The sequence below is a fragment of the Polypterus senegalus genome, chromosome 3 (genome assembly GCF_016835505.1).
Source record: "Polypterus senegalus isolate Bchr_013 chromosome 3, ASM1683550v1, whole genome shotgun sequence".
In the NCBI taxonomy this organism is placed as follows: Eukaryota; Metazoa; Chordata; class Cladistia; order Polypteriformes; family Polypteridae; genus Polypterus; species Polypterus senegalus.
Window position 1 is genome coordinate 286,424,869 of NC_053156.1, and position 20,794 is coordinate 286,445,662.

General features: G+C 41.2%; 1 protein-coding gene across 6 annotated transcripts in view; it reads left to right on the plus strand.

Moving 5' to 3' along the window:
* The window catches only part of ppfia4 (PTPRF interacting protein alpha 4), a 494,511-nt gene extending 479,909 nt beyond the window's left edge, over nucleotides 1–14,602 (plus strand). For 5 of the 6 annotated variants that reach the window (XM_039749365.1, XM_039749366.1, XM_039749361.1 and 2 more), the window contains 2 exons: nucleotides 5,592–5,687; nucleotides 13,910–14,602. In XM_039749365.1, the coding sequence (XP_039605299.1) occupies nucleotides 5,592–5,650 (59 nt within the window). In that variant the 3' untranslated portion in view covers nucleotides 5,651–5,687; nucleotides 13,910–14,602. The remainder of the gene's footprint in view (nucleotides 1–5,591; nucleotides 5,688–13,909) is intronic. The other variant, XM_039749363.1, reaches the window with a different exon arrangement.
* The last annotated feature ends 6,192 nt before the right edge of the window (nucleotides 14,603–20,794 follow it).

The window sequence follows — 20,794 nt, forward strand, 5'->3', positions numbered from 1 at the left end:
AACAATAAACTGCTATACGTCCCTGTCATGTTCCTGGTAGTACATTTAATTTTATGATATAAGATATATATATATATATATATATATATATATATATATATAGTCACAAGAACGAGACATGGACAGATAAATGTTTCGGGCAGCCACCCGTATAATATGGTATCCTGGCTGCAAAAGTCGTTTTAACAAATAATCAGCACTGAAGTGCATTCAACTGAGTCCAAAACAAGACGGAGGAAACAAAGGAAAAGGGGCAGGTTTTAAAGGGGAAGACAGGAAGTGAGGTCATATGGATCCGGCACGTGGTCTTCCACCATTGGTTCATAGCTGGACGTGACATCAGAGGGACTGGAGCTGGTGTGGCCGACTTCCATTGGCTCAGTCCCGGAAGTGATGTCAATAGAGCCAGGTGAAATCCCCCGGGAATGGTCTACAGGCAAGGGAGAAGAAGAGTCAGTGCACTCTGCCACACCCCGGCATGCCTCCGAACTGCCTTCACTCAAGCCCTTTAGCTGCCTCCCATGCGCGTGTGTGACATTATATATATATATATATATATTTTTTTTTTCCTTTCACCATCATTATCATAATAAGATTTAATTTATTGCAACAAGTATTATATAACACTTTTTCTATGTTTTTAGGTGACTATAACGCTTTTTACTTTGCATCTAATCTAGACAATGCATATGTACTCATGAAAAAATTCCACCACTGTTTTCGATCTTCCTAAGTGCAAAAATATCATTTTAATATAAAGTTTCATTATAACAACAACAACATTTATTTATATAGCACATTTTCATACAAATAATGTAGCTCAAAGTGCTTTACATGATGAAGAAAAGAAATAAAAGACAAAGTAAGAATTTGAATAAGACAACACTAATTAACATAGAATAAGAGTAAGGTCCGATGACCAGGGAGGACAGAAAAAAAAAAAAACAACTCCAGACGGCTGGAGAGAAAAAATAAAATCTGCAGGGGTACCAGGCCACGAGACCACCCAGTCCCCTCTGGGCATTCTACCCAACATAATTGAAACAGTCCTTTTTGTATTTAGGGTTCTCTTGGAAGGACTTGATGATGATGGTCATGCAGACTTCTGGCTTTTAATCCATCAATGTAGTACATCACGGTGCTTTGATTAGGTGGTGGTGGTGCAGATCACCACCACAGAAAACCGGGAAAAGAAACAGAAGAGAGAGTAGGGGTCAGTACAGATTTTAAAGCCACCATGAATAGTTATGATAATGAATTGAATATACAGAGTATCAGGATTAAATGAAGGTGAAGTTATGAGAAGGCCATGTTAAAGTAATGTGTTGTCAGCAGTGTTTTAAACTGCTCCACCGTATCAGCCTGGTGAATTCCTATTGGCAGGCTATTCCAGATTTTAGGTGCATAACAGCAGAAGGCCGCCCGCCTCACCACTTCTTTTAAGTTTTGCTCTTGGAATTCTAAGGAGACACTCATTTGAGGATCTAAGGTTACGATTTGGAATATAAGGTGTCGGACACTCCAATATGTAAGAATAAATAGAGATAAATGGTTGGGTATCGATGTTATCAATTAGTTTTGATGAGAAATAAAGAGACGTGAAATTTGAGAAATATTGTGCAGCTGGAAGCGGCTCTGATGACCTTTTCCACTATCTCAGTATACGAGAAGATCGAGGGAGCGCACTGACAATTGTTTTTACTTTTTCATATACGTAGTACAGAGAAATTGTGAAATACTTTGACCTTGAGATTTTGATGAATCTTGACATTTTAGACCTTCCTGAGTTTGAAAATACCATTTCTGAAATTATGCCTGTCTGTGTGTAAACGTGATAACTCAAAACGCTTTGACGTCGGTCAATAACGTTTTGAATACCAGCTTTATATCAAAAATAAGGAATCCTATCAACTGTTGGGCTACTTCCAATGACCAGAAGTGGTACTTTAACTGAACACATTTCTTATTCTTTTTGCAAAATAAACTCTGTACAGTGCCTTGAGAAACTATACACCCCGTTTGTCCTGTTTTGTCGCATTACAACCTGGAATTAAAATGGATTTTTGGGAGGTTTGTACCATTTAATTTACACAACATGCCTACCACTGCAAAACATTTTTTTGTTTTTGTGACATTAACAGTGATTAATACATGAAATCCATTTTAATTTCAGATTGCAATGTGATCAAAGCAGGACAAACACCAAGATACTGCACCCTTTTTGCACTTTATAACCAGCAGACCTGTTTAATGTCTGTCACTCACCACTGAGCCCAATTTAAGTTACGAAACACTTGAGGTGTCATACAGATGATTTAAATAGCGGGTATGCCACCTGACATGATAACGCCACCTTTCGCCCCAGAGTTGTATTACATACCTGTGAGATGATCCTCCGATGTGCATGCGTGACAAGATACAGGAGCTCACTTCTCATGTGCACCGGAAAAACCTGGTAACTGACATTTTTTTCTTTTTCAAAATTTAGTTTTTTTTTTTCTTTTTGGATTTACTAAGTCTTTCCTAATGTTATAAGGCAGTGGTGATGGCCAAATATGTCTTCATTTCGGTCATAGCGTGATGGAAGAAGCGAGTAATGTACACAGTATTTTACATACTGCAAGACAAAAATGTAGAAACTGCACTGATCAATGAGGAAAGACCGCCTACCAATGAAAACGTCGAATTATGATCACGTGATTTAAATGTTGCAAATGCATGACTTAAATGGCAGGTTTTGTTGTTTTGTTAAAAAAATTAATATTGTGTACGTGAAGCTCAGGAAAAATGAATTCAGGAGTTTGTTAATTATAGGGGCGACATCATTTTCTCAATTTGCCGAAAAACTTAAAAGACGTGACATACGAGGTTTCTCTATAGTTGGTGAGACTCAGGTGACAGCGCCTTCACTCCAAGGAGGTCCTTCTTTAAATCATTATTATTTGGTTAGTTATTTGGATGCAGACTTTGGCTAATTTTTTGCTTGAAGAGAAAATGTGACTTCATTTTGAAAAAATAGTTCAAGGTGTCCTACAGTCCTTCAAGGATATTAGTGGGGTATCTTAGAAGGTATGGAGGGTGCTTTGTTTCACTGCTCGGTCAGGTTATTATTGTTTAAATTTATATTCATCCAGGCAATAAAAGCGAGAACGGCTGTGCTAGTGATACAAGTCCATATGTCAAAAGGGGGGAATGTCTTGGTTAAACGAAGAAGTGACAACTTGTAGCCCACCATATTGCATTCCCTTGATTTAATTTTTATTTTCATTTTTTTATAGCTAAAATTGTGCTGCTTTGGTTCCACCTGCTTTTAATTTTTTTTTTATTGTAATCACACAACATTCCATACAAATAAATCATTTTTTACAAAAATAGGATCGAAAACAAATCAACCTCCACCCCTAAGAAAGAGAGCTAGGCCAGCAGAGTAAAACTTAAAGCTAGTAAAAATAAGTAAATAGATGAATTAATCAGTGACTATAGATAAATGGAAAAAAGGGACGAGAATCTGCTTCTTCATTTTAAAAGCTTATTCTAAAATGTTGCTGATTAGATCCTGCCAGGTTTTGAAAAAGTTTTGCACAGATCTTCTAAGTGAGAATTAGATTTTTTCCAGTTTCAAATAATAAAAAAACATCAGTTACCCACTGACTTAAAAGAGGAGAGTTAGGATTCTTCCAGTTGAGCAAAATAAGTCTGCGTGCCAATAGTGTAGTAAAGGCGATCACAGTTTGTTTGTCCTTCTCCACTTTAAGCCCACCAAACACAGCTGTTAGTGGATCAGGAGGGATTGTGACACCAAGGCCGTCTGAAAGACATTTCAAGATTTTGGTCCAGAATGATGTTAATTTGGTGCAGGCCCAGAACATGTGGCCCAGTGAGGCTGGAACTCGATTGCAGCGTTCACAGATAGGATCTTGCCCTGGAAACATTTTGGATAATTTTAAGCGAGACAGATGCGCTCGATGTATAATTTTGAGTTGAATAATTTTATTCTTTGTGCATTTGGAGCTCGAGTGAATTCTCTGCATTGCTACCTTCCACTCATCTTTGGAGATATTGAGTGAGAGATCTTTTTCCCAGTGTCCTCTTGGATCTTTGAAAGGGAGGGACTGTAAAATGGTTTTATATATTGCAGAGATGCTGTATGAGTCCTCGAAACTGAGCAATATTTTTTCTGGCATAGAGGGAGGTGGGAGATGAGGAAAATTGGGCAGGTTCTGTTTAACAAAGTTTCTAATTTGAAGATAGTGAAAGAAATGTGTTGCTGGAAAGTTAAATTTAGAATGTAATTGTTTGTAGGATGTGAAGACGTTGTCTACGTACAGATCTCTTAAGTGATTTAATACCAAATGTTTTCCAGACATTAAAAACTGCATACGTTTGAGAGGGTAGAAAAAGGTGTTTCTCATGTAGAGGTGCCACAGATAAAAGCTTCTTTATCTTAAAACTCTTCCTACATTGGTTCCATATACTGAGTGAGTGAAGCGCAATTGGGTTGTTAGTATATTGGCGATAACTTGCATTTATTGGGGTACACAGCAAAGAATATAAAGAAATAGTGCAGGATTTTATTTCAATTGCAGACCAAACCTGTGTATGTTCATCTATTTGTGTCCAGGTTTTTATAGCTTGTATGTTTGCTGCCCAGTAATAAAACTGAAAGTTAGGTAGAGCCATGCCACCTTCTGCCTTAGGTCTTTGTTGGGTCGCTCTTTGGCTATGTGGATGAGATTATGGTCGAACCTAATTTCTTAAAAAACGATTTATTAATGAATATTGGAATGTTTTGAAATAAGAAGAGTTAGTTTTGGAAGGAAATTCATCTTAACAACGTTAATTCTTCCAGCTAGAGTGAGATGAAGGCTTGACCATCTATGCAGGTCTTGCTTAATTTTTTCCATACAGACGGCGGAATTTTGTTGATAAAGAGCTTGTTGTTTACTTGTGATGTTTACCCCGAGGTATTTAAACTGATCTGCAATTATAAAAGGGAAGAAGTCCAGTCTAACATTGTGTGCTTTGTTTCCACCTGTTTTTACAATTTTAAACCAGTCTCTTCTAAGCAGGGGTCCAGGTTCGTTATCTATCCACAACAAGCGCAACCGAGGGGCTGTTAATCCAGCATCTTTAGAACCTGCGCCTCACTGTGTTCAACATGAACTGTGAGCTAAAAAACACAAAAAGTAAAGACCTTAAAGAACAAATCGACAAATCTAATGTCCTTCTTGGGACGATAAACTTGTATTAAATAAAACTGAATTGATCACAATTAAATATATCAGTAGCAATGTGTTCCGTTTCCCAAATTCCATCTTTCTTTCATTTCTCACCACGTTTTCTCTTTAATTTTACAGCAAGCTGTATCTGATATATTTCAGTATTTCCATGTCTTAATTGATTGCCTTAAAAATAAAACTTTCTGGATTTTCTGATTTACTTAAAGGAACAAGAGAAGTCACTGTGCACCCCTGATGACCCCCACAGTTAAGGGCTGATGCATGTGACCCCCCTTTCTGTCTAACATTTCCGTCTCGTCTCGCGTCACTCACCGCATGTTGTTTTTATTCTGTCTCTTGTGGTGCATGTAGCTGGATCTGCTGTGTCACCGAGAATAGACACGTCGACGGTTCGGACTTACTCGTGTTAACACTTGGCAGACTAACAGGAGTCTGGGCTCAATGAAGGTAAGAAAGCTGCTGCTCTAACATTTTTACTTCCTCTAGTGGATGTGGGTTTCTACTATCAAGGGTCCAAGGGTTAGCTGATGAATTATGATCTTTAAAATCCATGGCGTCAATGCAGAGCCTGAGAGATGCTGCCCACTCACAATGTCATGTGAAATCATAAATACACGCAAATGGGTATTGTTGACTTTTTCAACATATCTGAACAGCCACACAGCCAATCTTCATGCAATCACGGCCTACCAATGAAAGTGATCTACTTACACATAAATTTGACACGATGTATTCATTCTCACGGTCTTTGTTAACAGAAATACAGGTTTGCCATGTGGAAAACGTAAGTAAACACTATGAACGCTAGAAGTCAGTGTTGCCCCTTTAAACCCAACAGACAGACACTCAGGACACCAGGTAAAAGCACCAAGAAGTATTTGTAAAGCCTTTCTTCTCCAACAGTGCTCCCTAAGTGCCACAGCCACATTGAACAGACAAGTAATTACAAGAATAATAAACACAATTCTCGCTTTTTCTCCACACCTCCCAGCAAGCTTCATCCACCATCCACCTGACTCTGGCTCGCCTGCTGGGTGTTTCTGCAGTCCTTTATATAGTTCTTGACCCGGGTCAGACGGAGAATTCAAGTATTTAATCGGCCCGGTAGTACTTCTGGGCTCCCATCCCCGTGACCTTCTAGTATTCCTGGGCTAGGCAAGAATCTTGTCTCCCATCAGGGCTGAGATACTGAACTCCAAGTCCCAGGATGTCCTGCGGGAATCCGGGGTACTGTTACACTCCAGGGCAGCTGTCATCTACCATCTTGAGGGAGGCAGTGCCCTAGAAAAGCTTACTTTTCCCATCCTTCCATCTCAGGGACATCCAAGACGGGTTGAGTTGCCGGCCATCTCTTACAACACCTACATTTATCATCAGTTCAAAATCCATCCGATTAGAAACGTTTTTTCACATTAGGGGCCATTGATTAGAAACTAGTGGAGAATGCATGTTGACTCTGTTTTATTTAAACCAGAGGGGGTCCATGGAGGGTCTGGTGTTCTCCTTGCTGTTGACATGAGTGGTGTCATCATGACAAGATCAAAATAGCTCTCTGAGGCCCTCAGACAGAAGGTTGTGGATGCCTAGGAGTCTGGCAAGGAAATTATTTGAAATCAATCCAGTAAGGAAGATCATCTACAAGTGGCATTGATTTCAAATGACTGCTAATTTGTCCAGGACTGGCCAGCCCAGCAGCTTCATCCCATGAACTGACTGTTGGCTGGAACAGGAGCTGATGTGGCAGAAAGGGGGATTCAGGGTACCAGAAATGGTGTCATGAGGGTTTTGCTGGAAATGATGTCAACAGTGGGTGGGCTGATGGTGATGTCATTGAGGGGCAGGGTCTTTGGCTGCACTGCAGAGGAACAAGAAGAGACGGGATCAGTTGGGAGCACCAAGCCCTGGTTTGAAGGTGGAATGACACTATATGAGCCTGTAAACTGTCCCTCATGCACACGCGTGTGACACTGTCCGAAAAAGAACAATCGAGCAAGACTACAGTTTGCCTTTGAACATCTCGATAAAGACCAGGCTCTGAAAAGATGAATCAAACATAGAATTGTGTGGACACAGTAACAGACATGCATTTCAGGAAAAGAAGCTCATCCCAACTGTAAAGCATGAAGGTGGAAATGTTCTCTTTTGGGGTTGCTTTGCTGCCTCAGGGCCTCACCAAGCCAACTATGTATTCTGCATCATATCAAAGTGCGCTCGAGGAGAATGTGAGACCATCTGCCCAGAAGTTGAAGTTGAACCAGAAATGGACCTTTCAAGATGATGATGATCCAAAGCACATTGGTAAATCCACAAAGGAATAACATGAAAAGAAGAAATGGAAGGTGTCACACACGTGCACATGGGAGGCAGCTAAAGGGCTCAAAAAAAGGGAATTCCTTGTCAGACCAGCAGGTAGCACAGTGCATTAATCCTTTGTCTTATCTCCCAGCAGACCAAATGCGGGAAACTCCTGCCTGGCTCCCATGACATCACTTCCAGTTCCGCCCCAGAAGACGTCACTTCCATAACAACAGACGAGCCCACCTCCTAATGACCTCATTTCCAGTTCCAGTCCCAAGATCCGTCATCTTCCTGCTTTTCAACTTTATATCTGCAATGTTTTCTAACCAGTTCAGTTCTGTTTTGGACTCTTGTCTGTGAAAATCATTTTCTCAACCTTTTTGCATTTGCAGCCAATTCTCATGTATACAGGAAGCTGCCCCAAACCTGTTTGTGGTGTCAAGGCTTGATTATTTTCCGCAAGAGTTATGGACTGGCCTGATCAAAGCTCTGATTTAAATCCCATTGAAATGTTGTTGGGGTGATTTGAAATGGGCAAAACATGCAAGAAAACCAACTGACATCTTGCAAGTGCAGGAAATTAGCATGGAGGGGCAGTCATAAACTTCACAGATGTCAAAGACTGGTGGGCAGTTATTCAAAATGCCTATAGAAGTAATTTCTGTTAAACGGGGGCAGCAGCAGCTTCTGAGCCCAAGGTTGGTCTTGCTTTTTTGCCAGTAGACCATTACATCTATTGGTGTTTTTGTTGACTAAACAATTGAAAAGGCAAATTTTTATTCTCATATATCATCTTTATCTGCAGGCACTGTTTCCATGAAGATCTAATGTTTGATCTTCCAATAAGTCGTTGAAAAAGTCAACTATTTTCAAGGGGTGTACTTACTTTTTCACATGACTATATGCCGCCATTTGTTACACCAGAATTTCCTGGTGTAGCAAGAAGATACTGGAGGAATGGTTTAAAACAGGGTTGTCGAACTCCAAGCCTTGAGGGCCGCAGTGGCTGCAGGTTTTCATTCTAACCCTTTTCCTAATCAGTGAGCAGTTTTCACTGCTAATTCACTCCTTCTCCCTTCATTTTAATAGCCCTGTTTTTAAGGATTCAGTCCTCTGAATTGATTCTTTTCTTCATTAAATGACAGCCAAACCAAAATGAGACGTGAAATGAGCCAACAGATGGCCAGCTAAACTGGGATTTCAAATCATCCATCTTCTTCTGCTTTTCCGAGGTTGGATCGCGGGGACAGCAGCTTGAGCAGAGAGGCCCAGACTTCCCTCTCCCCGGCCACTTCTTCTAGCTCTTACGGGAGAATCCCAAGCCAGATGACATAGTCCCTCCTGCGTGTCCTGGGTCTTCCCCGGGGCCTCCTTCCGGTTGGACGTGCCCACCAGGGAGGCGTCCAGGAGGCATCCTGATCAGATGCCCGAGCCACCTCATCTGACTCCTCTCGATGCAGAGGAGCAGCGGCTCTACTCTGAGCCCCTCCCGGTTGACTGAGCTCCTCACCCTATCTTTAAGGGAAAGCCCAGACACTCTGCGGAGGAAACTCATTTCAGCCGCTTGTATTCGCAATCTCGTTCTTTCGGTCACTACCCATAGCTCATGACCATAGGTGAGGGTAGGAACGTAGATCGACTGGTAAATTGAGAGCTTCGCCTTACAGCTCAGCTCCTTTTTCACCACGACAGACCGATGCAGAGCCCGCAAACTCCAACCAATTTCACTCCAACCAATCTCTTAATAAGAAGCTGATGCTTGCTGTAAATCAAACCCGTTATTTAATTCCATGGCTTGTTGCTGCTCTCATTCTGCCACAGCACATATTCCAAAACTGCTGATTTTTCGGTTTTTTTCTAAGAACACCATCAAGATGTTTCGGTGACCTGAGAGATCAACCTTACTGAGACCTTCACTTTTCTTTATTTTCAGATATTGTGTAATGGGTACAGGTGAGCAGCTTGTTTTGTGTCTCATTATTATTTGGCTGCTAATTAAGGAAAAAGAAACAACAAAGGGGCCCAAGTCAAGTTAATTAAAATTAAAACAAAAGAAGTTAATTACCAGCAAAAACTGGTCACTAATTAAGAAGATGGTTAGAATGAAAACCTACGGCCCTCCAGGCCTGGAGTTCGACACCCGTGGTTTAAACAATGTAAGCTCTCTGGTCAGAGAAGTGAGTCAGGATCTGAAATGTAGGTATCAGCTTGTTAGCTTCATGCACAGAAGGTCACTCATAACAATTCTTATATCAAGTATATCAGTATTGTTGTGTGCGTTTAGGTATAAAAACATGCAAACAATCTGGTGGAGTGGAGCCTGCACCAGTAGGCCACAAGATGCAGTGACGAAGTGCTCTCTGGTAACGGGGAATGGGGACTTAGTTTTACTTTTGACGTTTTTTTTTTTTTTTCGGTATCCTATTGGATGGAGTTTTTATTTTTCTTGCCTCCCTGGTCATCAGATTCTGACTTTTACTATTATAATAATACTTTGGTTAATGAAACCTCTGAGAATGGAATCAATATACAATGGATTCAGAAAGTATTCGGACCCCTTCACTTTCTGCACACTTTAATGTGTTGTAGATCTCATTTTAAATTTGCCAGTTGTGCCCATCTGTCTACACTCAGTAACCCGTAATGACAAAGACATATTTTCAGAAAGGTTTGCAAATTTATTAAGAAATCCAAACTGAAATCTCTTATTCATGTAAGTGTTCAGACCCTTAATGCGGTACTTTGTAGAAGCCTCTTTGGCAGCAATTCCAGCGTTGAGTCTTCTTGGGTAAGTTTCTACAAACTTGTAACTCACTAACCAGGTTTCCATCCAAGGAGTTTTTGCGAACAAATATTTAGCGCTTCAAATTTTAGCTGATGGAAATGCTAATTATCGATAAAATGTTGTAAATGTCGACATAATATTTTTCCGTTTAACTTTAGCGCATAAATTCCATGTCGATACTTCAGATGTCGCAAAACTACATTGGAAACACTTTTTGTTGGAAAAAAAGGGCTTTAACGCAAATAAATGTGTCACATGATACATTTTCATCACGTGCAATCAAAACGAGAATGGTGGAGCGATTCGCATGGTCTGATGAAGAGACTCATTATTTCTCGTGATGAGCCAATGCAGTAGCGGATAGGCTGGGTCTCCTGCTACTAAAAGGGGTACCTGAACTCCCTCCACATCAACTGTAGCCTCGGGGTGTCTCTCAGGATGTCTAAATAATACAAAAACCGCAAAGGTAATTTACTGTGCCAGTCAAAATATTGAATAAACCGTGTGTTTCATTATCTAAACATTTTTTCTTATTATTAAATGGCAGATGTTTTAGCATATATGAGAAATTCTCTCATTAATATTAACTTTAGTTTTTTTTTGATTAAACGTCGTTATTTTGTATTAATTCAAATTTCAGTTTTAATTAAAACCTTAAGGGAAGCAGGTTACAGTACTAATTCAGTTGTTATCGCACTGAGAAGGGATGTTGAAAGGTAGGCTCACCTGTACAGATCCGATGCTGCAAACACAGCTGCATCATGGGCACTTCCAGGAGTGCCAACGCAAATGTCTCGTATCATGCACCTGTCATCAACAAGGGCCTGGAGAACAATAGATGGCCACCCTTTGCGATTAATGTAATCGCGTAGCCTTCCGTCGGGAAGAATAGGCACATGCGTGCCATCCAGCGCACCGTAAATCTGTGGCACAAGATGCACCAAGGAATTGCGGTATGCAATTTCATTGGCCTCCGCTACAGTCGGAAGTCTGATATAACGGCGCATTAATTTTTCTTTAATAGCGGTGCACACAGCATATACACATCGATGGACGGTAGTTTTACTAACCCGAAAGTTTCTCCAACTACTCTATACTCGGCGCAGGTTGCCAGCTTGTAAAGGCGATGGCAATCCGCTTTGGGTTGGAACCGTGGTCGGTGGCAACCTGTGATGGCGCAACATCAGGACTGATGAATCCACACAACATCTCAAACGTCGGCCGTGTCATTCTAAAATGTTGCAGCCAGAGATTTTCTGTGAAGTGTCTCTCCACCACCTCCTCCCAGAAGGTCTTATTCCGTCGTCTCTCCTATACCCGTGGGTTTTCGTCGCACTGGGGTACTTTCTTCGGGCTATCAGACAAGCAACTGCTTCATTCTGCTGTCGTCTTCGAATATTATGTACAATTCCAATTATTTGTGAAACTGAAATAACAGTAAGCTGGCAAATTTCAAAAAAACTGTCTGAATAATCTCTCCATTTCTTTGTTTCTTTGTTTAGTGGAGGGGGTGTAACGTGGAACACAAAAGGTAGATAATTTGCGACATACACAAAATTATGTATGGAAACGGCTCAAGGGCAGATTTTTTTTCGCAATACAACAAAACTTATGCGACAGTTCGTTTCAGGGGGGATGACGTCATCACGCACACCATTTTATCGATAAAAAGCCAGTTGGATGGAAACAGAATGGAGACAGCACATTTCGCACATTTGTTTTACGTATATTCTGTTTGTCGATAACAAAACGTCGCAAAAAACTGGATGGAAACTTGGCTACTTGTATTTTTGAGCTTTTCAATCGTGGAAATCAGTTTTGCACCCTTGTCCTCTAACATTTGCTCCCGAAATAAAAGCGTCTGTTAAGTAAATAAATGAAAAAGTATATCATAGAGGCTTAGATCCATAGGTATGATGTAGCATATCTGGACACACTTCTGTTGGTGACCGGAAAGAAGCGCACAGGAAATATCCGCACAGAAAAAAGCGCACAGACATATAAGTGCACGGGAAATAACCGGACACGGAAAAATGCATACACGGGAAAAACCACATGTGGATAAATGTGCACATGGAAAAATCCGCAAACAGTAAAGGCATATACTGTATGCAAAGAAGAAAAAAATATATTATATATCGCAATAAACATATATATAATTGTTCACTAAACATATTTATAAGCTTGTATGTTTTAATTTGTTAGAGTTTTCTGTAATCTTATTTAAACTTTCGAGCAAGGCAAGTTGACATTTTTTTTTTTTTTTGAATAAGCGAGATGGAGTTTTCGACCAGTCAGAAAGGCAAGCAAATTCTCGGTTACAAGGGATTTGAATATTTGTGTTTTTGTACTACAATAGATACTTGAAGGTGCCGTGAGAATCGGTCAACAAAGTGCCATTCCTTAATGAAAATGAAGAACAGAGACATTGTACAAGAGCCACCCGGTCATTGTCATGACTCCTGTCCCAAGAAAGCAGAAGCAAACATCACTAGAAGTCGAATGCGACAAGCCATGGCAGCTACTGTGAATGCTACTTCTCGCAATGTCATTGGGGACATCTTATCAGAAGTGCTTTTTGACGGATTGCGGAGGGATTTAGCATGCCATAAACTCACTTTAGTGAACGCCCTAGCTAACAGACTGGAGCCTACCAAAAGGAAATACAGACAACTTTACACGCTTGTTGCCAGCTCTGAAAAAATAGAACAAATTGTCTTACTTGAGGAGAATAGCTAATTTACAGTAATACTGTTAATTAGGGTGTGTTAATCATTTATATTTTATTATAATAAAAAACGTCTAGCATTATAGGTGGTGTATATTTTATATTTGTAATAGTTATATGTCGCCGCCGTGTGCTTTTTTCCGCGTGCGCACTTTACCGTATGCGTATTCTTCCTCGTGTGTTTTTTTCCTTGTGCGCATTTTACCGTGTGCACTTTTTTCCTGTGCGCTTCCTTCTGAGATTCCTTCTGTTGAATGATTTGTTGGCCAAAAGTCTTCAGTGTTGGTGTGTGTCACAGAGAGAGGATGTGCAGCTTTGTTCATAATGACACTTAGTTTTATTTTAATTGTCTTCTTCGCTATGACCACCAGGGGTCCAGAGTGAATCCCATAACTGAGTCTGCCATTTTAATTTGCTCATTTTGAGTTCGTGGGCCCCTCTTGAAGTGATGTTACCAGCCCAGGACACCACAAATCTCACTGGCCATCACAGAGTTGTGGAAGACACGAAGGAGGTCACTTCCCATATTAAAGGAGCACAGACTTCTAAGGAAGCAGAACCTGCTCTGCTCTTTCTTATGTATTACAAGACCAGTCCAGCCTGCCATTGATGGGGACCCCCATGCCGTTGCCGCAGTGTACCACCTCCATAATGAATTCCAGATTAGTCTGACTGGGCCTTGAGGTTGGAATTATGGGTTGATTTACAGTCCAGTTCTTTAGCCACCCTGCTTATATTTGTACTCCTAATTTTGTTTTAGTGTATGGCCAGGCCTTCGTTTTAAGGCAGACATTGCTCGCCACATCTAAATCGGTTTCACTCTAATGATCTTTTTTGTTCTTTTTCTTTCCTTTGCAGTGCAGTCCCACTATTTGTATGGACACATGTTAACTGCCTTCAGGGAATGATCTGCCAAATTAAAATCATGGATAAGGATTTTGGAGTTGGAAATTTCCTGGCCAAATTCCACCCTGTTTTTCTATGCTGCTGTTCAAAAAAGGATGTGAGTTGGTAAAGACTGAGAGACTCGGCGCAGAAGACTTCAAGGAGACAACACAGATATTCGTGAATATCACAATAATTAGTCGCTATGTCGTTGTTCGGATTCTCCTTGTAATAAAAGTGGTCCTTCTACTCCATGTAGTCTGGTGATTGTTTGTAACTTCCCTGGATGTATCATATCAATAGCATTTTTCTTATAACTCTAGACGTGCAAAGTCACTTTTGTTTAATTTGTTTCTGTAAATAATTTTAAATAACCTGTAAAAGATTTTATAGAAAATTAATGAATTCTAAACCTATATTTAATTTAAATATTGTATAAACCTCTTAATTTTGTCTTTGTTATTCACATTTTGTTTATTACCTCCTCAAAGGTATTGTTTGCCTGAGTTTTCTGAAAATGACACATTTTTTGAGTCTTGTAAACATGGTGGACTTCCGTCACTTTTAGAAAGCATAGATGTTTACTGGGAAAAAATAAAAGTCAGTTAATGGACAATCGCTCATGCTTGAATGTGCTCAATAAATGGTTTATGTTTGGTCCTCTCAGTTGCTTGAGTTAATTGATTTGAAAAATCCTGGTCAATTTCTTAGCTTCTGTCTTATGACAATAAGAGTGAAAAAGACAAAGCCACAAAAACACCTGAACGTTATGATCTCCGCTTGCTATTTTACTTTTACATGAGCTTTTCTCAATGAATATTTACAAAATGTGCATCTGTTTAAGGGTTTGAGACTGTGGAATGGGGAGTGGCTACATCTTTGGGGGCGGGGATGGATGTTGGGATCACTTACCATATTACATAGAATCTACTGTGAACGCTAGGTGGCACTGTTGCCCCTTAGATGCGCAGGACACAGGTTAAAAGTACCAAGAAGTATTTTAATTCTGTTTCTCTTAAGCACCACAGCCACCAGTAAACAGGCAAGTAATTGAATAATAACCACAATTCTCATCTATCTATCTATCTATCTATCTATCTATCTATCTATCTATCTATCTATCTATCTATCTATCTATCTATCTATCTATCTATCTATCTATCTATCTATCTATCTATCTATCTATCATATAGTGCCTTTCTATCTATCTATCTATCTATCTATCTATCTATCTATCTATCTATCTATCTATCTATCTATCTATCTATCTATCTATCTATCTCCTCCACACCTCCCAGCAACCTTCCTCCACCTCCACCCAACTCTGGCTCTCTTGCTGGTTTCACAGCAGTCCTCTATCATCCTTGAACCAGAAGTGCTTCTGTCCTTTCGTCCCCGTCACTTGCCGGGTCAGATGAAGAAGTTGAATTATCTTCAGCCTTCGGGGCTTTCGTCCTCGTGGCTTGGGAGTACTTCCAGGCTATGGATGAGACATGACTCCCCCCGGTTCTCTTGCAGTGTCCCCTGGCAGCACCCACAGTACTCAGCAGGGCTGTGGTATTAAACTACATGTCCCATGGTGCCCTGTGGGAATCTGGGGCACCACTACACTGCAAGGAAGCTGCCATCTAATGTCTTGGGGGAAGTAGTGTCCCAAAGAGGTTGTCTTCCCCCATCCTTCCACTTTGTGGTTGTCCCAGCCAGCCATCTGTTACACTACGTACCCTTTTTTCACATATTTATCTTATTATATCTAACTTATACTGGTCTGATACATTATCTAACCCATTAGCCTTACTTCTGTGCCATGTAAATCAAAGAAAGTATAATAAGAAAAAGAATTTTAAAAACACCTATATGACAATAACATCCAGCCTGGGTTTATGAGAGGAAGATCTTGTCAGGTCGATCTTTTTGATTTTTTTGTAACAGGCAACTGCAATAATTGACAAACGCCAAGCATACAAAAGCATGTACTTTAACATTCAGACTTTCCTTTGATTCGGTCGTCTCATACTGAAGATTCATTCTGATAGTAGAAGCTTTAGGCATCAGACTTAACCTACAAAGCTGGATCTCAAGTGGGTTAACTGGCAGAAAACAAAGAGTTCAGATAGGATGAGATCATCAGTGGAGTCCCACAGGGGTCTTTCCTTTATTGATGTATATTACATTTATTTATTTTATTTATTATTTATGATACAATTGGTTACATTACTTTTGGTTTTTCCAGTTGGAGCACAGGAGGTCAAGTGACTTGCTGAGGGTCACACAATGCCAGTAGCGGAATTAGAACCCATAATGTCAGGGTCTGAAGTCCAAATCCTTAACCACTACACCGCAGTGCCTTTACACTAAGTGACACTTACATTAATGACATATCTGACATGCGATCTCTCACAATATGCATTAGAGAGGAGGTTCTCTACTGTGAAGCTTGAGCTGTGGCAAGACATTCTTTACAAATTTGTCCAGCCTCTGACTTGATATTTTATACACTTTGGTGTCTGCTGGATTAATTCAACTATTAGGATAAACCAAGTGCATACTAAAGGCAAGTATCAGCTCTTCTGTATTATCTGCAGTAAGAGAACTGACAGACCACAATAAAGAGTTAGGGCACCACCCTGGTGACCCCGTATAACTGGAATTCAGAAAACACAAAAGAAAACACACAATAACTGCAAAAATATCTTTCCACATGTGAGTTCCAAAATGAATTTTTTCAAGATGTTGGATCTCGCGGTCTTAAGTCCTTCTAGCAGGATAAGGTGGGTGCTGGAGGGCGAACACTGGAAGTGATGTCATAGGTGTTACAGCTGTCAATCATCTGGTCTGCAAAGAGAGGAAGGGAAAAGGCATTCAGACACAGCGCCAACCTCTGGAGTGGTGGAGAATTACAATCACCAGAGCCCTTAAGCTGTCCTTTATAAGCAGGCGTGTGACACTACATAATTGGTAAATGAGTTTCAGAGAGACAATTATGCTTCAGATACAATTCTACTAACTACTACCTCTCTTCGTCATTACTTTCTGTATAGGGATTTAAGGGCCTTTTCATATGCTCAACGTGGATGCGTATGATAATGACAGGTATACTGATTTTGATAATTTTATAGTAACTTTATATGAGGTGGAGTGGTGGCCCTGAGGCTAGGGATCTTCACTGGCAATCGGAAGGTTGCCAGTTTGAATCACATAAACCCCAAAAGTGACTCTACTTTTTTGGCCCCTTGAGCAAAGCCCTTAACCTGCAATTGCTCCATCCTGGGTATGACGTTAATCTGCAACCAGCCCTGCATGTAGCCCTTCTACCTGCAGGGAAAGATTTGGGGGTTGATGATAGGATTGGCACTCAAGCCATCATAAAAAAAACTCATGCTGTTCCACTGCATCTGAACTAGTGTGGTGCTGAGGTGTCACCCGTCGCATTGCTGCACTTGGGTCCTAATCTGGGATCCTGAGTTGATTTGTTATATGGTGGGTGTGGTAATGCACTGTATCGGTGCGCGCTCTCAACCTCTCCTCTCAACCTCTTTACATGAGAACTTACTTCTTCTCTGTGCTCTGCTCCTTTAAATCGAGCAGAATGTGTAACAGTACACCATTAATGGAGAGAGACTGAGATGTTAATTGATGGTGTGCCACCATTAATTGGCAATCAGACTACCAACTGAACAAATTGAGGTGAAACACAAGACCGAGCAGTTTTCTGATCTTCTCTCTCAACTTCAAGCTTACCTGGTTGAAGTATTGGAGCTCCTTTTAAAAAGAGGCTCTAGAAGACCTCTGGAGCCATGGCCCAGCCAGCCAGAAACTACTTCTGTGTTGTACTAAAGCCTTTAGGATGTGTGCAGCTATCCCCTTAAAGGATGAAGTACCCATAAGTACAGCGGCGTTCTTCTGCTCACCTGTTGCTTCTGACAGGTCCAGAGGGCTAATCCAAAACCTAATGACCTCTTCTAACAGCCTTCAATGTTCCATCAAGAGCAGGGGATCCTGCAAACCCTAGATGAGAACCATAGCATCTTACCCAGGAAGCAGTCCATACCAACTCTCCAACACCCCTTTGGAAAAATAGTGGAAGTGCACCTCACCTCCCTGCTGTCCTTCACTTGGGTCAATGGCTTTGTGTCATATCTCAAAACTAGTGTTGTGTTTGTCAGCTGCTTAATCGCTTGTACTGGCACTTCATGTTTCAGAAGCCTCTTCCACAGAAGGTCTTTATTCACTAGAATTCTGAGCAGCTGGCACACCTCAGAGATGCGTGGCAAGAATGTGGTTTAGTATGTGGCACGCCCTACAAAGTCCTGAATGGCTTTTAGATCGCTGGCAGGCTGAAGGGTTTATAAAACAAAGAACTACAGACATTTTAAAGTCCAGTTTGGGAGGGAACAGAAGGAAGTCACCCATGTTCGTAATATGGCATAACAGTTGCAAACCCACATAACAAATCTCAGGTCGCAGTAGGTTTGAGCCTATCCTAAGGAGCACTGGGTGCAAAGCAGGGATCACCCTGGTCAGAATGTCAATCCATCACAGAGCCCAGTTATACACACACATTGACAAATGTGAGGGAAAAACTTGAGTTACTGGTATAAAACATACTGTAATGGAACTGGGCTATCAGCGAACCCAAACACAAACATACACAAAGTCCCGGGTTCAAATAATGGATTGTTTTAATATCCAAACAAGTACCTCCACAAAGCACAAATATTATATGGAAATATTCTCTCATTCACCTCTCCTTTTACCACCACACTGCCCTCCAACAGTTAAGTGTTGCGCCCCAGCCTCCCAGCTCCGATTCACCTGGATAAGGGAGTGTGGTCCCTTTTATGGAGGAGCCAGGAATACTTCCGGTGCCAGGGCCACTGCCCAATGGAAGTACTTCTGAGTCATATGGAAGTCCCATAAACTGGGGAGCACATCTCTCTAGATGGTCCCCATCAGAGCTATATTTCCGGACTACATCTCCCAGCATTCTCTGCTGGTTCCCGAATAGGCACCGTCATGGAGGACTGCTACCATCTAGTGCCTGGGGAAACTTAATATCCCTCTTCGCCAGCCCTTCCCTTTTCTCCCATCCCGAGAAGGTACTAGAACCACTTCCTGCTGGGATGTCCATCCATTTTCTAGGGCAGCCTTGTCCTTACTTCAACCTCCTTAATTCTCTTTCTGTATTCTCGGGTCCTCCTATCCAGTTAAGGGACCTTCCCGACTTCCTGCCAGGATGCCTGTCCATCATGTATGCCTCCTACAATACAAATACGGGAACTGCAGGAGAACAATGGCTTGGCCCAGGGCTCGGCCCCAGATCTGCTGGAGGCAGGAAAGGCATCCGTGTGTCAGAAGGTTTGGAGAGTATCTCTTGAACGAAAGCATTTTTGTGCAATCAAGGAAAGTGAAATGTGTAAAATCCAGTATCCAACGTTTTATCAGTGACACTTGATAATGTGCTTAAGGCATTGTAGACATCATAGGAGCAATAGACTGCACTCATATGCAAATAGTGGCACCGTTCAGCACATTAAGGGATGAGTATTTATATATAGTATATAAAATTCTTTTCACGTTTGAAACGGAAATTACGTATGACCACAACAGTCAGGTTACACAGAGAAAGTGAGACAGAAGCAGATCGAGAGAGAAGGCTTGCAGGCTGTCTGATCAGCGTATACGACAATCACAATTGACGGCCTCACAAACACCTGAACTACGTACTGAACAGAATCGAATTCGACGGATGCAGTATTCACAGGCTACCACATCACACAGGCGTCAGGGTCTGTATATGGAGGGATTCAATTATAACATTAAAAAAAAGATTATTGCCTACATCCAAAAGTTACAATAGGAGAAATGGACATCATGTGTGAGTACTGCCAAGCACGGAGGGTTACATTTGAATCACGTGGGATGTGTTGTTCAGACGGCAAGGTGAAATGAACACCTTTAAGCCATCCACCTGAACCGTTGTTGTCTCTTATTTCTGGCGCAAACCCACATTCAACTCATTTTCTACAGAACATTAGGAAATACAATTCGTGTTTTCAGATGACATCGTTTGGCACCACGGTTGCTACCGAGGAGTCTGGCTTTATGCCGACATTTAAAATGCGGGGGCAAATCTATCATAGAATTGGGTCATTAATGCCGTTGCCTCATGAGAGCCACAGATTTTTCCCTTCCACTCAGTGGGTGAAGCCACTGGGTAATCTGCGAGTATAAAATAAAAAGCATTCCATACCATCAAAGCACAGGTAAAGACTATGAAGTGAGTGTGTGGCCAGTTGTATTCTACGAGGTCAAGCTAAAGTTAGAATATGGGATTTATCAGAAAATGGAACAAACCTTAACAAAACTGACGCTGTCATTTCTCGATGTCATCTCCACCCTGATCAATGCCATTGACCCCACCTGCCTGGAAGTGCCAGCAGAATAAAAGGTTTTGTCTTGTCCTCCCTACCACTTGTTCACCCGAGTTATTGTCAAATGCTACATGCCGAGGGGTACTCCAGTCTCCAGTGCAAGGTACTGTGACTCGCTGGAGACCATTGTGAAGCCTGCTATTCGATCTGAACGGTGGGGACTGCTGTCTCAACGAGTCCTTTTACTGCAAAACAATGACGCACACACTGCTAAGAACACCAAGGCTTGTCTGGAGAAACTAACGTATTGCCACATCGTCCTTATTCAGCAGATTTAGAACCGTGTGAGTTCCACCTTTTTGGACCGCTAAAGAAACATCTGGGTGGTCGTCAATTCAAGACAAATGACGATGTGAAGAAAGCGATGCACGAGCGGTGGTGAGGAAGAGACAAAACCTTTGCTGAAATCCTGTCACTTCTAGGC